At 38.9% G+C, this 19,886-nt stretch overlaps 1 protein-coding gene, 1 long non-coding RNA gene and 1 pseudogene across 2 annotated transcripts in view; 2 read left to right on the forward strand and 1 right to left on the reverse strand.

The window, feature by feature from the left end:
• Positions 1-14,957, forward strand: LOC116693188 (tumor necrosis factor receptor superfamily member 5-like; annotated as a pseudogene).
• Positions 7,925-19,886, forward strand: part of LOC116693190 (tumor necrosis factor receptor superfamily member 14) — a 43,842-nt gene continuing 31,880 nt past the window's right edge. The window contains exons 1-6 of the mRNA XM_032521983.1: positions 7,925-8,034; positions 10,848-10,979; positions 12,090-12,183; positions 12,337-12,462; positions 13,173-13,328; positions 13,675-13,765. Coding sequence (XP_032377874.1) covers positions 10,941-10,979; positions 12,090-12,183; positions 12,337-12,462; positions 13,173-13,328; positions 13,675-13,765 — 506 coding nt within the window. The 5' untranslated portion in view covers positions 7,925-8,034; positions 10,848-10,940. The remainder of the gene's footprint in view (positions 8,035-10,847; positions 10,980-12,089; positions 12,184-12,336; positions 12,463-13,172; positions 13,329-13,674; positions 13,766-19,886) is intronic.
• The window catches only part of LOC116693191 (uncharacterized), a 20,273-nt gene continuing 12,166 nt past the window's right edge, over positions 11,780-19,886 (reverse strand). Inside the window, exon 3 of the long non-coding RNA XR_004332863.1 lies at positions 11,780-11,887. This is a non-coding gene — a long non-coding RNA (uncharacterized LOC116693191). The remainder of the gene's footprint in view (positions 11,888-19,886) is intronic.

Below are 19,886 nucleotides of genomic sequence, written 5' to 3' on the forward strand. Positions count from 1 at the left end.
ATCCTGCTGTACACAATGATGTTAAGAATACGTTTGAGAACTGCACCATTATTGGTAAAATAATCTAATTCAGCAGCTTTTATTATGATTTATACATCATATTGCTTCTCTCCCAAATTTCCTTCTTTCTTTGAACCCCTTAGCTGTAAGCAGTCCAACAAAGTGCTGCCACGAGGGACTAAACACTTAGAGATGCATAAAGGCAATGTATGATGAAAATTGGCCAAGTAAATACCAAGAAATAGGTCACAGCAGTTTGTCTTTTGACTACACTTCTAAAATCTTTAATGTAACTCAGCTCGAATAGCTTCGGCGACTTTTTATAGTACAAAATTTGCTGTCAATCAAAAGGAGATGCAGCCTTTCGACAGACCCTCCAACCATCATGCAGTAGCTCGGCGTCCAGGCCAGCCCACTGCTCCATTCACCCCCCAGAGACGCTGAGCGTCCATAGGCGGGACACAATCGCAGCATTTATCCAATGGCCGTCTAGTTTCGAAACACTGAAAAAAACTTTTGAACTTGTTATTGATGAGTTTGTGTAACTCTAGCCACTTCCGACCGGAGGGATTTTTGCAGTTCCTAGAACATGATGTTCTCATAACCCATTTTTTCTTGTGTTCTGACTGGAACAACTTTGGGATTATGAAGTGTGGGAACTGAACAAAGTTATACTCTAAAATAGTTATCATTTAAATATGTGAAACCTTGAGAAATGAAGAAAAGCTTTGAGACGAGAAAAGCTAGACACAGGAGTGTCGAGCTAGCAGAGTACGATAAGATAAACTTGCAGCTGTGACTGTGTGAAAGAGGGATATTGTTCCTTTATTCAACTTTGGTGAACAATGTTAAACCCTAAACTTGCCTAATACCCCCACCTACAGCTCAACCAATAGTAAAGCAAAGAATTTGATATACCAACACCCATTTATGTAAAACAATGATATATTAACCCACATTTATGTAAAACAACTATATACTACACTGATTTATGTAAAACAACTTTGTGTTCACACCCATTCAATAAAACGGCAGAGCAAGGAAATGAGTGCTTTGGAAGACTGCTGAATGATTTTAGTACTCCTTCCCCTTTGCAAAGAAAAAAAAGCAAGTCTGTGAGTTATTTTTTACTTGAGGCTTTGAACCTAACAGAAGTTCCTCTGACTGCGTTCCTGTAACTCTTTTAGTTCCTACTTCAGGGCTAGGTCTTTTCCCTTTTCCGAATAGTGGCAAAGTTTGCCATCTGTAAGTGCCTTGCCGTCTGTGTTAGCAAAAAAATACTTGAATACTTCTAATAACTATGAGAATGGACAGAATGCTGAACTCTAAAAAGTTGAATAGTGGACTGATGCAGCGATGCAGGCGCTGCGGGTACCACCAAGGAGTTGCAGAGGGACCTGGAAGGATCCACAAGAAATATTTAAATTAATGACCCTCCTGCCAGTTCCTATGGCCACTTGGCCAGTGCTAATGCAGACGACAAAACCGGTTTTGGGGGACAGTAGTTAGTAGAACTGTTTAGAAGGGGACTGTTCCTATAACTGCAGTATGTGTTGTATGTTTTAACCAGTCTTCTCTCCACAGGTACTTGTGCTGAGTGTCTTCAGAGGACATTCCTCACATGTCGTAGATCAGAGTATCAGATTTGGGATAAATGCTGTCCTAAGTGTTCTGCTGGTAAGATCTGATTGGATGTCCTCTAGCACCATGGAGGGAGGCCAAACACCTGCCCCCACACTGCCATGACACAGAGCTACATTTACACAGGCAAAGTTTCCCTTTCTTTAGAAACATTATATTACATGAACATGTTGGTTTTCTTTTCAACAGGAAGTCGAGTTAGAAAAGATTGCACGGACTTTAGAAGTACTTTCTGTCTGGATTGCGATGAGGGAACATTCATGGATCGTCCTACAGGGCGTACAGCATGTTTTCCCTGTACACGCTGTGATTCAGGTAGACTTCTGTTTATATGTTCTAATATTAACTAAGCCTAGATTTAGTAGTTTTATGACTGCTGGTCCCACTGTTAATGCTGTGAAAGAACTGAGAAAACTAAAGACTGGGTTAACAGTGTCATTGTGAAGATGCAGAGAGTCATTTTGAAGAGTTTACTGCACTGCAGAATTACAGACTGCTCATAGAAACAAAGACCTCATGGTCTCTGGAGTACTGTGAGACCAGTGAAGAATGTTTTGTCATAAAAAAGCAATAGGAAGATCAGATAGTTCTTGACCAAATACCTCAATATCGTAATTGCAGCGATATTCTAAGGTTGACAGTTGGTGCTTTAACAAAATATCTTCACACTTAGATTTTAGATAAATAATCATCTGTAATGTGAATCAAACAACTAAATAAAAGTGGGTAAAGGCAAATAATAGAACAGTTACAACAGGCTGGTAAGTTTAGAAAATGACATCACTTTACTGTAATGCAGCCTTTAAAACCAGGAACACTTATGTCATATCACGATATTACGATATCCAAAATCTAAGACAATATCTAGTCTTATATCACGATAATGACATAATATCGATACATTGCCCAGCTCTAGTTTTCACATGAGTAAATAGCAGTCAACATGATCAAAAGTCTTTTTGCGGTTAAGATATTAGATCTTGGTATCAGCTTAGACTTTTATCCTCTGTTTTTATAAATGAGACTATTTTAGCATGCAGCTATATAGTAGGAGAGACAAAGTACATATATGTAACATATTTATGTGTTGACAGGTTCTGTTGTAAAGATAAAGACGGCATGTACGGCTACATCAGATACAGTCTGTGAACTACTGGAGGGATTCTACTGTACGGACTCTTCAAAATACGGCTGTGTGAAAGCAGAGAAACACAGCAGCTGTCAACCAGGACAATATATCAGGCAAAAAGGTTAGTTTATAGTGTTGACTTTGAGATTATAGTTATAGCTTTCTTTTAAATGAGAACACTAAAGTTCATGGGAAATAACCTTAGTGAACTTAAGAAGAGTGAGAAGAGAAGAGACTGGAATTAGTACTTTTTCCTGAAATATGAAAGCTTGTACATGTTGTATGTTGTACACAATACAATTATTGTATACAATAATAACAATGTATTTTTAACTGTCTGCTTCAAAAATGTCAATCAAATATTGTTTAAATCCACTGAAAGGAAATCAGACAGATCTGCTGAAATGTAAAGATATCATATACCACTTTGTTCTCTCCACATTATGTAAACTGAACTGTATCATCTGTAGGAACAGCTGTCAGGGACACTGAGTGCTCTGACTGCAGCGATGGAACATTTTCTGATGGGACATTATTTACATCGTGTCAGCCACACACACAGTAAGTGAAGCTTCAGATCAGACATGGACACACCTGAACTCTTAGAGCAGCAGTATGGTTCCTACACATGTTCCTGTCTAAATGTCCCTCTATCATTCCAGATGTGAGACATTGAATCTTCAGCTGATAAAACCAGGAAATGCTTCAACGGATGCTGAATGTGGAGAACCAGGTTCAATGTTCAGATCAGGAGCTGTGATTGGCCTCGTTGTGTTGCTTGTAATCTATTTAGTCATCGAACTCACTTTGTTTTATGTGATGTGTCTCAAGAAGAAGAAAGACACAGGTATGATTGGCATTTAGACAATTAAAACATTTGTGTTTTGAAACATAATTGTATAATTGTCAGATCATTATGTTGATTGAGGTGTTTTTCATTGGTAATGTTTTATTACAGGAAAATGGATTCCAAACAATATCCGACAGGTATGTTCTTTACTGTTATTACTCAGTCCATTTTACTATAGTACAGTAGAACCTAGAAATGATTTTATACGTAGTAATTAAATGATTTTACTCTTTTATCAGTGCTTCAATAAGAATAAACGACCACCTTAAAGAAGAAGAACAGCTGCAGGTAAGACAGTAGTGGATTCTTCATTTAAATGTTCATGTCTTTACCAATGTATAAAATGTTTCTGTTTAAACTCAGTGTATTTCTCTCCTCAGGGTGTGGCTTTGATAAATAAACACAGAGACAGCTAGCACCTCGTAAGTTGTACATAAATGAATCAGTCCAAGGTGAATTCTGGGCACTGTGCTGCAAAGTGACCCCCTGCTGGTCTGCAGCCTGCTTCACTATCTTACAGAGATGTTACTGGACAGAGACTAGTCGGTCTGGACTAACAGCTTGGAGTAAGTCACAGACTAAATCCTGGACTAAGTATGTGACGGCTCCAGGCTCTTCACTCATAACATCTGCTCAACATAACAACATAAGATCTTCTTATGCCTCGTCTCTACTGAAGCCACTCCAGACCAAGCTTCTGTCAGGACGGCTCTGCTCAACGCTCGCTCCCTTACCAACAACACATTTCTTCTCAAAGATGTGTATTTTAAGGACAATTTGGATTTTCGCATCCTTACTCAGTCCTGGTAGAGGAATACCACTGAATAAACCGGGTGGTAGTAGCTCAGTCCTGAGGTAGATGGGTTGGGAACTAGGGGGTTGCTTGTTCAAGTCCAAAATAAAGAATGTGGATTGGTAGCTGGATAGGTTCCGGTTCACCTTGGCACTACCAAGGTGCCGTTGAGCAAGGCTCTGAACCTCCAACTGTCCTGACTCTAACATCTCTCAATTAGTGTGTATGGCATGTATAGGTCCTGAGCATTGGTGTAATTCAGGCCAGTATTTAATCAACAGAGTGAAAATAGTGAATTTCCCCACACGGGATAAATAAAGGCATTAGAAAAAATAAAAGACAAAAAGATGGGATAATTTAATATTCTGCCACTAATTATGACACCAGTTCAGGTCATGTTGTTGGATGAAATCAAACCATTTTAAAACTGAGCACTCCTGACCTCTAGTGATTAAAGTCAGTGTAACATGCTGTCATACAACACACCTAATACACAAAATACATGTTTTAACTCACTCAGGGCATGAAGTACTGGCTCAAAATAAAAAAAATATGTGTCCAGATTAGTGTGAAGGGATGAAATATAAATATTTACTAGTTTGACTCCGTTATGAAGCAGTTACAGTGGGGTCACACATTCTGACGGCTGCTACTTGTCATATGTGGTGACCTCTGAGGTACTGGCTCTGTGATGACTCAAAATAAAAATATGTGTTCAGATTATTGAGAAGGAATGGAATAACTCCTTTTGACTCCTTTATTTATCATTTCAGACATTTGTCAATGGAGAGTGGCCAGACTCCCTGAACAAATGAAATGTACAGGGAACTGTTTTTTCTTATCTGTCTTATCTACATGTTCAGTCCACTTTCTCAGCGTGTTTATCTGATTCTGTATTTATATATAATATATAATATATTACCATTTTCATCCATCAGATGCACAATTGACCATTTATGTTTCACTATCCAGTCTTCCATGAAAATAGATTTTCAGCCACACTGGGACATTGTAGGGCAGACATTATGTTTATAAATGATTTCCAGTAGAATAGGACCTGTTGGTGAAAGGCAGATTGTTGTGGTTTGGGCTTTTTGTTTGGGTTTGTGTTCCCGTTTTCACCTCCCTGTGTTTATGTCTCGGTTTTCTCCCCAGTCTCGTGTTGTTGGTCCTGTCTTGTGTTCCCCTGTGTCTGTTTGTTCTGTTTCCTGTTTTATTTTGGTAGTATGGTTTCCTGTCTTGTGTAGCTTTACTTTTGCCTGTCTGATTGTCCAGCCCCGCCCTAATGTGATTCACCTGATGTCTCACCTGTTCCCCGTTACCTCATTACCTCTTGTATTTACCCCAGTGTTTCCTTTGTCTAGTACTTCATTGTGTGTGTGTGTGTGTGTCCCCGTGTGATTCCCCGTGTGTGTCCCCGCCCGTGTCCCCGCACCGCCCCGCCTTGCGAGTAGTCCCCTGTTGTTGCCTTGCCGGGACCTTTTTTGTGCCTTTGGATTCCCTGTGTTTTCCTCGTGGACTGTAATAAAGTGTTTTTGTTTAAGCTCCAGCCGCCTGCTCTGACTCTGCTTTTGGGTCCTCCTCCCTTCACCTCCCCTAACACAGATAGCTCAGCAGGCCGGTCAGATATTTCAAAATCATATTTGAACAGAAAGTCCACGCCTCCTACTTTACTGAACACTAGAGACGTTAATGGAAAAACAATAAAGATTTAAACTACTTCATTTTTAATACACCGTTCATGACTTTAAAATCTAATTATTTAATCCCACCTTCCTCATAGCGTTTGAGTTGATCTCCTGTTTTGATGTAATGATGTGTGTTTTCCCAAATAAAGCTGAGTGAGTGTGTTGGTGCTGGTGGAGGTGGGTGGAGGAAGTGGGTCTGTAAAGCGTTCCCAGAGATGATGTTTCTACTTTGAACAATGTTCTTGCTGGTTTTATTTCCACTTCATTAGCTATTTGTAGCGTCTATAGTTTAAAATGTGGCACATTGTAGTATGTCTTATTATTGGCAAATCCTTTTTTAGGCAATAATCTAAAGTAGCCTTCTTGTTTTAATGTTAAGAGTTTTTCTCAGGTTTTATTGTGAAAGCACTCATTCTGTAAGCTGAAATCTCCCTCTGGGCGTGAAGACAGCTCTTGCTTTACTTCCACTTTTTGTATTTCTTAGTTTCCAGATCCATAAGCCCCACATTGGTCCTTGTTCCTGAATCTGCACATGATGCATGCATACATCCCCTTCTCTGGCAAAATGGAGACAACAACCAAAAGAACAATGAAGAAGCCAAGAGGAAAAGTGAAAATGAAAGCATTTATTTTCAGGTCACTACATGTGAACTACTATGTGAACTTGAGTTCCCTTTCTGTTTTTTTTGTTACTTATTAACAGTCTGACCCTTGATACATGCTCAGCCCCCCCCCCCCCCACCTCCGACCACTATGGCTGCAGTAACTTATCTGACTGAGTGGTTGAGTCTGTTAATAAGATCACTATGTTGGTGTGAAGCGGAGCTGTGGAAGTCAACAGGAAGTCAAGTCATTGCATGCACAGACTGCGGTCTGTAGTTTCAGGACTGTGAAATGGTTGCTTTCTTCTCTTTTGCTCGTTACCCAATGTTAGCAAGTTTCTTACCTCAAAGTCTCTGTGATCAGTGTAAGTGACGTTGAACTTAAATTGAATATGCAATTAAAGTAATAAAGCAAAAGTAGGTAACCATAATATAAGTATATTTACCTATGACAATAAATAATATTGGGGGGGGGGGGTATCAGTCTGCTGCTGAAGGAGCTGCTCAGTGTAAGGGGTCGAGAGGTGTTGTCCATGATGGATGTCAGCTTAGCTAACATCCTTCTCTCCCCATCTTGCACTACATTTGTCTTACATCCTTATCTTTTGGGGTTCTTTTGTTGTTCGAATATTAAAGTTTTGAAATGCCATCAAGTTTTGCCTGTTCATTCATTCCTACTAATATAACTAATTTATGTATGTGTATATACATATGATCGGCTCCTTGCGCAAGTAAACTTAAAAGTCAACAATATGATAGTCTGTATTTATCTGGTAGACATATTTTTTAAGTGTCTCTTTTTATTTGTATGATTACCGTAATTGTTTAGTTAAAAAAAACATATTTCCAGTACAAAAAACACACACACACATATATATAAGTATTATATTCATAGCATGATAGTCGAAGCAAGCTTATTTTATTCCAGATGTGAGCTTTCATTTTGAAAAGTAGAAGCTCGGTGGCACCAGGCAAGACGGCATGACATGGGACGCTCCAGGCTGCAGCCATACACTCTTGAGCTCTTCCTGGTCTGAGTCTCCGGGTCGGACTGTCTCTGTGCTCTCTCCGCCTCTTGAGTTGATTTGTGGCGTTGTTGTTTCCTACTAGACAGGAAGTTATGAAGCTTTAACAGGTTGAGTATCAGGGGTGATGTTAATAGGAGGAGCACAAAGAGTTTTTGAAATGCTGAAATGTCTGGTGATGGATCTTAATGGACACATGGATTCCTGCACGTTATGAAGATCTTGTGATTAATAAATCTCCATCACAACTCAACCGATGACTGCTGGAGTCTGTAGTTTCAACAGGAGGAGGCTGACCGGGGTCAGGTAAAGAGAGCGCGTCGATCCGCTTCTTTACTAGTTATAGATGTTTGTTTAAGTCGGAATAGCTGCGCTTCAATGTATAATATATATATATATATATATATATTATATATATATATATATAAAATATGAATATGAATATATATATATAAAACTGAAATATTCTTTAATGTAGCTACTTTATTTAGCTATTTCAACCCGTATTTTTTATATGGTTATTATTCACTGACGTGTTATTTTCTATATATTATGAATATTTTAAAAATAATTTTAAAATAATGTTTAGGAGGTGTAACTGTATATGTGAATATTTCAACTTGAATTGTCCAACACTGAGTAGCCTAGGTTGTCGTATGGTAGATTACACAAATAAGGGTCAAGTCCTCGAGCGGGAGCGCGCATAAGCGAAACTAGACACGTCTACTGTAATGAAGGAAAAGTATTGTTTAATAACCCTATATGGCTGGGTCCTATCAGTGGGATTAATTGTGGTCAAATTGATTCAGGAATAGTTAGTACCAGGGGAGTGAACACATTTGAAACAGCGGATGAGCCCATTAAAGGAAGGAACCACGTGCCAGATTACTAAATTAATTAAGGGGTCCAGGGACATGGCATCTCCAGAAGAAATGTTATTTTAATACACAAATGAAGCGTTTTGGAGCATTTTGAGATCAGAATACAATGAGAAAACATTTTGTATTGATGATCAGTTTAGCTGTGTTGTACACCACAGCTTCTCAAACTGTGGCACAGGTAGATTGATACTGTAGATGGATTTTATTAATCCCAAATTAGGAAATTACTCTGGTACAAGCAGCAATGTACAAGGACACACCACACACACAGAAAAACAAGAAGTGTAGAATAAATTGTACAACCTACATACATAGTTCTATAACAAACTAACACATGTCTTAAATATGAACTAACCAGTGTGCAAGAAGCTGGTCAGGTGCTCCCTCTAGTGTTACACAGGGGCAACATCTGCCCCAGATCAGCTGGAGACCAGAGCCCTGTAGCCCTCCATGGTCATGACATCAAGCAGGTGTCCTCTCTTAAATATCTAGGAGTGTATATTGATAATGACCTGAGTTGGTGCTCACCATAGACTGTATATATATATTGAATATTAACGGTCTATGGTGCACACGTGTAACATGTGTCTGTGCCAGAACTCATCAGCGTCTCCACTTTTTCCTCAGACTTAGAGTGTTTAGGGTCTGTAAAAAATATCATGTTAATCTTAACCGGCATGGTTTTACCAGCTGGTTTGGGAATTTGACAGTAAGGCAAAAATGATGGGAACACCTGCACCTCTCAACCTGCTGGAGCTTTTTGATCAGGCAACAATCAGACCGGCTAAGACCGGTCTGTCTAACGCTCACGTTTTGTTTTCACAGTTTGAGCTGTTGAACTCAGGAAAGAGGTACAGGGTCCTCTGTGTAAATATAACAGGTGAAAGCACTCATGTGTCCCTCTCACAATTAAGCTCATCAGCCATGAACATAGGACTATGAATTTTTTAATGTGTATCTGTGACTGAATGTATGTATTGATATGAATGGAGGAATGAATGAATGAATGAATGAATGAATGCGCATGGAAGATAGAGTGGTTGTAAGGCATGTATGGGTAAACATAAGAATGTAGGAAGGATGGCTTTTATCTTATTTTATTATAGAAAATGGTCATTTGTACTCATTTTACTCAGTGTCCAAAACTAATTTCTCCTTAGGGAGATTAATAAAGATACTTTACCACTATTCCAGTTTTATTGGCAATATAGACACACAATAGTGAAAATGTAGTGTGCAAGATGCATACTGGAATGATAAAGTACCGTATTTTAACATATATACGTTACACTGGACTATGGTTGCATTTAATGAGAAATGTATTTCACAAATCCAAGTAATCCGTTAACGGTAACACATTAACAGTTGTTCAACTAGCTATACGATAGCACACAGAACAACAAGCTGAATATCACTAGGTGTGTTGTGGTTTGTGTTTTTTGTGTGGGTTTATGTTTTCCCGTTCTTTGACCTCCCTGTGTTTTTGTCTTAGTTTTCTCCCTTGTCTTGTGTGGCTGGTCCTGTCTTGTGTTCCCTGATAAGTGTTTGTTCTGTTTCCTGTTTTTAGTTGATAGTCTGGTTTCCTGTTCTGTCTCGTCTTGCCCATCTGGGGCAGATGGGCACAGTAACGCTGCACAGTAACACCTAGCCATCACCGGAAAAGTGCTTCTATTTTCCATCACTGGTGTCCGTCCAGAACAACGGGATCTGTAACATGAAATGTAACGTTAGCTACATCCACGTAACAGGCTTTACATCGTAGTCCTACATATATACATCCATACATCCCTCAGATGTATTAGATCATACCATGAATGTATTATTAGAACATATGGTAAATTACAATCATTAGCTATATCCATTACAGCTACAGAGTAACTCATTTGATTGGTTTTTAGCGCTCGTCCATGACATAAAGCTGAGGTGAGGTACAGACGAAAGGAAGGGTATCGTTAAAAAAAGTGGTGACTTTGGATATTATGACTGTAAGATGATTACAGAAATGACACTGATCTGTGTTTTTGTTTATTATTTTTTAAAGGAATGGCAGAGCATGCTGCTGAAAACAAAGCCAGTGTGGCAGGGTTTCCATTTTTATGATATATTTTAAGGGAGAAAAAGTAGTATTGGCTCCAAATATCAGCTCAAGATAATCGGGCAGCCCGTATCAGTAAAAAAAAAAAAATCTCTGCTGTGTGTAGTGTAATCTCTGTATGTTTGTCTTCTTTTTGTTTCCAGATGGTGTTCCTGTTTTGGATTTTAAGTCTCACTTCCTCTTAAATCTGAGTGAGACGTCTTCAGCCCGTAGAAACTGGGATCCTGCCGAATGCAATGATGTTAAGAAAATGTTTGACAGTTGCACCATTGCTGGTAAAATAATCTTCTTACAGCAAGCTTTTATTATGATTCATACATCATATTGCTCCTCTCCAACATTTCTTTCTTTCTTTCTTTCTTTCTTTCTTTTTAACCCCTTTGTTGCAGCTGTAAGCAGTCCAACAAAGTGCTGCCGCGAGGGACTAAACACTTAGAGATGCATAAAACACACTGGGATGTATGATGAACGTATGATAAAAGTTGTCTAGCAATTTCACCAAGCACTTAACCTGCAGTTTCTCCAGAGGCGTACAAGCTCTGACATACATAGCAATTATAAATTGCTTTGGATAAAAGCATCAGCTAAATGACATTTAATGTAAAAAGGGCTCCGGGGGAAAAACACAAGTAAAAAGCTAATATATAAATAAACAATAACACGAGTAGAGCTTTACAAGAAAGCTTGTTGAAAGTCAGTGGTTTTGGGAGCCCTCAGGTGGTCTGGGAGAAAGGAAAGGCGAAGGAGGTTTGTGTGTGAGTAGCTCTTTAAGTAGGGAGGGGTGTTACCATGGATACACTGATGGGTGTGTAGGGAGATTTCAAACTCAATCCTGTACGAGACAGGAAGCCATTGGACTGAATGAAAAATGGGTGTGATATGGCGTACTTTTGTATCTTCATTAGGATCCTCACTGCACTGGTTAGATATATATAATGCAGCCAATAAGCGATGTTGGATGAGGCTTGCGCTACCAAGGCGATGTAGAGGGACCTGCAGATCCACAGGAAACATAAAAAATCTTCAGGAAGATCTAGCACAAATGGGGCTAAGGTGAAGTGACTTGACTTGACTCTCTCTTACCCCACCTACCAGTTCCTATGGCTACCAGTAGTTAGTAGAACTGTTTAGAAGTGGACTCTTCCTATAACTACGTTCCTGTAACTACTTGGTCAGAAAGCGGCTAATAGGCGACTGTGTCCTGCAACAACAAAGCAAAGTCCCTCCAACTCTTACTTCATCTCTTTCCTTTTTCTCTTCCGTGCTGCCTTAACGTGCAGTCGGGAATTTAGAAAGATTTCTATTAGAGTTCATTTTAACAGCTCCTATCAATGAATTTGATTTGCAGTATGTGTTGTATGTTTTAACCAGTCTTCTCTCCACAGATACTTGTGCTGAGTGTCTTCAGAGGACATACCCTCACATGTCGTAGATCAGAGTATCAGATTGGGGATCAATGCTGTCCTAAGTGTTCTGCTGGTAAGATCTGATTGAATGTCCTCTAGCACCATGGAGGGAGGCCAAACACCTGCCCCCACACTGCCATGACACAGAGCTGCATTTACACAGGCAAAGAATCCCATTTATTAGAAACATTATATTACATGAACATGTTGGTTTTCTTTACAACAGGAAGTCGAGTTGAAAAAGACTGCACAGATTTCGGATTTACTTCCTGTCTGGATTGCGATGAGGGAACATTCATGGATCGTCCTACAGGGCGTAGACAATGTTTTCCCTGTGCACGCTGTGATGCAGGTAGACTTATCTTAATATTTTCTAATATTAACTAAGCCTAGATTTAGTAGTTTTATCACTGCTGGTCCCACTGTTAATGCTGTGAAAGAACTGAGAAAACTAAAGACTGGGTTAACAGTGTCATTGTGAAGATGCAGAGAGTCATTTTGAAGAGTTTACTGCCTCTACCTCTTTTCACTAGGGCTGGGTGATAGGAAGATCAGATATGATGATACTCTTGACCTAATACCTCAATATCAATATTGCAGCGATATTCTAGGGTCAATTGGTGCTTTAACAAAATATCTTCACACTTAGATTTTAGATAAATAATCATCAGTAATGTGGATATAATGACTAAGTGGGTAAAGGCAAATAATAGAACAGTTACAACAGTCTGGTAAGTTCAGCAAAGTACATCACTTTACTGTAATGCAGCCTTTAAAACCAGGAACACTTATGTCATATCACAATACTACGATATCCAAAATCAAAGACAATATCTAGTCTCATATCATGATATTGATATAATATCGATATATTGCCCAGCTCTAGTTTTGACGTGAGTTAATAGCAGTCAACATGATCAAGTGTTTTTGCAGTTAAGATATTAGATCTTGGTATCAGCTTAGACTTTTGTTCTCTGTTTTTATAAATGGGACTATTTCATCAAGTAGCTCTATAGTAGAAGAGACAAAGTAAATATATGTGACATATTTATGTGTTGACAGGTTCTGGTGTAAAGATAAAGACGGCATGTACGACTATATCAGATACAGTCTGTGAACCTCTGGAGGGATTCTACTGTACGGACTCTTCAAAAAACGGCTGTGTGGCAGCAGAGAAACACAGCAGCTGTCAACCAGGACAATATATCAGGCAACAAGGTTAGTTCATAGTGTTGACTTTGAGATTATAGTTATAGCTTTATTTTAAATGAGAACACCAAGTTCATGGGAAATAACCTTAATGAACTTAAGAAGAGTGAGAAGAGAAGAGACTGGAATTAGTCATTTTTCCTGAAATATGAAAGCTTGTACATGTTGTATTGTGTATAAAAATAATAATAATAATATAGTAGTAATAATGTATTTTTAACTGTGTGCTTCAAAAATGTCAATCAAATATTGTTTAAATCCACTGAAAGGAAATCAGACAGATCTGCTGAAAAGTAAATATCATATACCACTTTGTTGTCTTCACATTATGTAAACTGAACTGTATCATTTGTAGGAACAGCTCTCAGGGACACTGAGTGCTCTGCCTGCAGCGATGGAACATTTTCTGATGGGACATTATTTCCATCGTGTCAGCCACACACACAGTAAGTGAAGCTTCAGATCAGACATGGACACACCTGAACTCTTAGAGCAGCAGTATGGTTCCTACACATGTTCCTGTCTAAATGTCCCTCTATCATTCCAGATGTGAGGCATTGAATCTTCAGCTGATAAAACCAGGAAATGCTTCATCGGATGCTGAATGTGGAGAACAAGGTTCATGGTTAAGATCAGGAGCTGTGATTGGCATCGTTTCGGGGCTTGTGATCTGTTTATTCATCGAACTCACTTTGTTTTCCGTGCAGTGTCTTAAGAAGAAGAGAATCACAGGTGTGATTGGCATTTAGACAATTAAAACATTTATGTTTTTGATACATAGTATAATTGTCAGATCATTATGTTGATTTAGGTGTTTTTCATTGGTAATGTTTTATTACAGGAAGAAAAATAATTCCAGACAATCTCCAACAGGTATGTTCTTTACTGTTATTACTCAGTCCATGTTACTGTAGTACAGTAGAACGTAGGAATGATTTTATACGTAGTAATTAAATGATATCACTCTTTTATCAGTGCTTCAATAAGAATAAACATCCACGTAAAGAAGAAGAACAGCTGCAGGTAAGACAGTAGTGAATTCTTCATTTAAATGTTCATGTCTTACCAATGTATAAAATGTTTCTGTTTAAACTCAATGTATTTCTCTCCTCAGGGTGTGGATGTGATAAATAAACACAAAGACAGCTAGCACATTGTGCGTTGAACAGAAATGAGAACTGTGCTCCAAAGTGACCCCCTGCTGGTCTGCATTCTGCATCACTATCTTACAGAAATGTTACTGGACAGAGACTAGTCGGTCTGGACTTACAGCTTGGAGCAAGTCACAGACTAAATCCTGGACTAAGTATGTGACGGCTCCAGGCTCTTCACCCATAACGTCTGCTCCATCTCTCTCACCTGTACATTCTGCTGCTTGTACAGAGAGCTGCCGTTGTGTGGAACTCCTTAAAGGCCGACATTCTCCCCTCCCTGTCATTACAAGCCCCAGATCACACAGACATCATGTGTCTGAAGGCAGGTATCGTCAGAGAGAAAACACCTGGCCCCTGCAGCCTCTTGTCTCTACTGAAGCCACTCCAGACCAAGCTTCTGTCAGGACGGCTCTGCTCAACGCTCGCTCCCTTACCAACAAGACATTTCTTCTTCTTTTTACTGAAACCTGGCAGAGGAATACCGAGTATTCATCCATCAATGAAGTTTGTCCTGCAGACTGTAGCTTCATCAGGACACCGAGGCTGTCAGGCCGTGGTGGGGGTCTGGCAGGGATTTTTAGAAATAGCTTTAACTGGCGATTGGTTTGCACAGACTGTCCACTCAGTTGTACTTGATGTGACTCGGAAAAAAGAAAAATCCCACATTCTGCTCTTGAGTAAGGTCCAGAGGGACCGAAACGTTAGTAGCAAGAGCAGAATGTGGGATTTTTCCAAAGTGACTTTTTTCAAGTTTGTGATATTTTCTACTGCTTCTATACAGAATCATTGTTTTACGTGTAAATAGTTTATATGAATAAACTCAGTATGACTAAAATTGGTCAAAGCCTTTTTGCGGTATTTTGATTTACTGAACTCACGGCCCAGCTGGCCTTTTCCCATCTAATTATACTGAGTCTTTTTCCTGAGTTATAAAGTTGGACGTAGATTTAATTATTGATAATAATTATTTTCATCACCACTTGGCTTAAGAAAGTCGGCGTGTATGTTTACACGAAGTCATGAAGGCGAGGAAGCTTTATCTCTAAGCACATTTCAGCAAAAGGGTAATTCAAAGATCCCCGCTGACTTGAAAAGATATAAGATAATTTGTTTATTAGTCCCCAATGGGGAAATTACTGCACTACACTCTGTGTACACACTTTTTGTTAGTACTCACACACAGGCCTGGAATACACACACATGCTCAGGACCTATACATGCACTATACATGGAGAGATGTCAGAGTGAGTGGGCTGCCAGCTGAACCAGCGCCCTGAGCGGTCGGGGGGGTATGGTGCCTTGCTCAAGGGCACCTAGCAGTGCCCAGGAGGTGAACTGGCATCTCTCCAGCCACCAATCCACGCTCCCAACTTTTTGGGTCCATACGGGGAACCAGTGACTCTCCGGTTCCCAACCCAACTCCCTATGGACTGAGCTACTGCCACCCCAAACTTGGGTGTCAGTTTTTGGAACTGACCCATTTTCATCTGAGGAGGATAGATGTCATGCAGAACAAGACTTTGCAGAAAACTACCCAGACATCTCTCTTCTTTTTAATCATGTGGTAAACAATGACCATACACCTTTCCAAGATGCCTTGTTGTACCTCAAAAATATTACCCAAAGATATGTCTGAAAAAAGTAACTGAATTGCAATGGTGTTAGGGCTGGGCAATATGAAGAAAATCAGATATCGCGATATTCTTGTACTAATACCTCAATGACAATGGGTGCTTTAACAAAATATCTTTACAATAAGATTTAAGATAAATAATCTTCAGTAATGTAGATGTGACTAAGTGAGTAAAGGCAAAAAATGATAACCTTGCCCTTAAAAAAAAAAAAAAAACCTGGGCATACAGATTTAATTAAAAATCATATGTAGCTGCCACTGTACCTACAACTTGTCAGTTGAATAATTTGACAATAAACCTTTGCTTTAAACTTTGTTGTATTGAACTTTTGTAGGTGAAATAATACATCGCATTCAATGAAAGTATTGTAGCAGTATTGCCAAAAGGGCAGACTTTTTATGCTTAATTTAAACTATGGTAACTTAAATTCTGAAAAATAAACAAGTGCAAATTTGAGATTGTAACTTAGCTTTCACATCATGAAACATGGGTATGAAAACTAAAATAACCTTATAGAAGTAAATGCATGAAAGTGCCTTAACTGTAGACTCAACATATCTACAACATTCAAGGAGAAATAGAACACAAGTGACAAAACTACACTATTGAATCGCCTACTTAATGTACAATATTTCAAGAGTTTCCAAATGCAAACAATTTAAGAAAATATACAACATGAAATAGTACAAATCTGAGATTCTACTTTAGCTTTCACACTATTGAAATATGAGCAAAAAAGGTTTGCTTAAGCTGTGGAATTGACATGTTACACAACTGAATTGAAATTGAACACAAAGAACAGTGCAATTATTCATGATTGCACAGTATTACTCCCACAGTATGCTTCCCAATGCATCCAATGCATCAGAAAGTCCAGTTAGTTTTTGAATGTTGTCACCAAAATCATCAGCTCCACATTTTGGGCAAAAGGTAGAATTCTTCTGCCACTCTTCAATGCAGCTCCTACAGCCAACAAGGCTTTGGCAGCACGGTGAAACCATGGGCTCAACCACTGGACCTGCCCATTTAAATCAGAAAACTCTTTTAAAAACTACAGTATTTGATTGAAATGAATTGCTATATTTGGTCTATGTTCTTCATGGAAAGAGTTAATTTGTTGTACTTATATATGTGTAGATAGACTAAACTTTGTCTATGGTATCATCTGTTTAATTACTGTATCCACATTTGTGGTTTTAGAACACCTGACCTGGGATTTTCCATATTCATCTCATTTTCAATTGTCATTTGTTGCTAAATAAGACAATGCAAAGTGTATGTTTTTTTTTTAACAACTTCTGAACTATGGGTAATACAGTTTTCTAAAGAAAACAACATAAATAAAATGTTACTTTTGCAGACAATAAAGGCAAAGGCATCTCTAACAGTCAATGCTTGGGCCTCAGTCAGGGACAGTTTTGTTCTGCGGTTGGAATTTGCAAACTCCATCAGCTCCTTCATTGTAGTGGACACTTCTTGCGGTCCCTGTGCTGCCAGGACCACCTCTTCAGTTCTATCAAAGACGCCATCGAGGCCTGTACCTTCTTGTCGACTGCAAAATGTGCACAACATACAAAAAGCAAATTATATCCAATAAATGCAACAATTTTAACCCTGTCAATAGCTACTATGGTCATTATAGACCTTGTATTTAATAGCCAGATGCTGACCTGCTGTTACTTCCATTAATCTGGGATTCTAACTTGTTATTCAGAATTATTTTTGATTAACACATTAAACAAAATCAAATTACTTAAATAATATCGACCCTAAATCTCATGCAGTCCTAGAAACTTGACAGTCGAATTGCAACATCTACACCAAAATCAGTCAAGTAAATTGTTGTGTATGAGATTCTCTTTAAAGTCTTTCCCTGGAACAATTTGTGTGTATTGGCAAAACATCTTACAGTTACTCCTCACCTATGAATTTATGAGAACATACAAATATGCAACCATAATAATGTGCATTTTCCAAATTAGGTACCTCAGTCCCTCAGTTCATCAAGGTCTCTGCAGCAGCTCAGAGGGCCCTGTATTGAATTTCGATGTAGATCTTTTTTTGTGTGGAGATGTCTGGATGCTGACAGGTCCTTCCCTGGTGGGCCAGCGTAGACCGATGGATACGCTAGAGGCACGTTCCCCTCAAAGGTGTTTGTGCGAAACACTGTGAACGACAAGACTATAACCATGTACCTCCCAGGGCATAGCATCCTGCTGGGACCAACCAGCAGATTACCAGGGGCCTCTACAGCCTGCAGAGTGATGCTGACAGGTACGCTTGTTTCATTTAACCTGAACTACTTTATAGATCCCTGGAAGGAAATGTTTTTCTCACTTTCATTATTTCACAGGTCTGGTCAAAGGAAGTGTCTTTGCTATTATAGCCATATTAAAATAGGACTTTTAATAATTATTCAACCATGCTAACATATAGACCAAACAGTGTGCTATGGCACTGCTTCCTAACCTGGGGGGTCGCAAGGAATATAAGGTCTCACAAAATGATTATTGGTACAGAAGAATAAAAAATAAAAGAAATATTGCTACTCAATTAGAGATGTCTCTACTTCTGACATTTCAATGATATTTGTTTTTTTCTTGTGAAATACTGGAATTTTTTGACCTTTCAGGCCTTAGGATTTCAATTAAAAAAGGTTTAAAGGGGGTTAAGAGGAAAAATCTCTCTTTGGTTCCTCTGCAAACCTCATGGACTGTAAAGGGGCCCCCGGTGTGGGCTTGCTTTTTTTGGGGTTTCCCAAAAAAAGAGAACAAAAAAAAACGATTATCACATCAGCACTTTATCATTTTCCCCTGGGGCCAAAAGAAATTTTTGTCATCCATGAATGTTTCAATAATTGTTTGAAAGATTTTCCCCACCGTTGTCTCTCGGTGCGACCCTCCCCATCAAACACCGGTGCAGCAGCATTACTGACAAAGGAAATCAGCTGCTGAGGGGCCTGTATCAATTTTTTTTGGTTTTCAGAAATCTTTTTTTTTTTTATTAAGTTTTCTATTCAAGGGTTTTTTTTTAGCTTTTAATGTATTATGGCCTTAGAGGCTATACCCTTTTTTATTTTGGGTTTCCTAAAAAAAGAAATAGGATAATTGTTTAATATTATTTTGTAATATGGGAAAATTTTCCCCGGTGTGTGTGGTGTGGGGGTTGTGGTGTGTGTTTTTGGGTGTGTGTGTGTGGGGTGGTGTGGGGGGTTGTGGTATTCATTCTATACTGACGAAAAAAGGTTCCCTCTTTCATTCTACAGTTCTTGGGGGTTCAAGAAAGCGAACGCGCAGTTGGTTTGGGGGGTTCTTTGTACATTTCATTTGGGCTACCTGATTTCTAAGTGAACACCCCCCGAAAAACTACCTTTAAAGGGACAAATCGATTTGGTCACGCCACGACATGCGATAAAGTGAATAATAAGTACGGGGTTTTCTGCTAGGGCATTTTCAGATGTGTGGCCTAATGTTCAAACCCACATTTGGGGAGTTATAACCCGCTGGTAGTTGTTGTTTTTAATAATGTTGCCAAGTAAAATTTTTGACATACTTTTAAGAAATGTAATCCTCATGGTTTTTTTCAAAGTCCTACTATCCCAGTTTTTAATTTTACAAAAAAACCTCCCCAAAACTTTGCGACATTTAAATTTTTCTATGTCTGTTTTGAAGACTATATTCACAAAAAAGAGTAAAGGTTTTAAAAAACTTTTCCCCAAAAAAAGGTCTCTGTTTTCTCTCTTCGGGGGTGATGACTTTTTTGGGAAAAAGGGCCCCCCC

This window comes from Etheostoma spectabile, chromosome 7 (genome assembly GCF_008692095.1).
Source record: "Etheostoma spectabile isolate EspeVRDwgs_2016 chromosome 7, UIUC_Espe_1.0, whole genome shotgun sequence".
Classification (NCBI taxonomy): domain Eukaryota; kingdom Metazoa; phylum Chordata; class Actinopteri; order Perciformes; family Percidae; genus Etheostoma; species Etheostoma spectabile.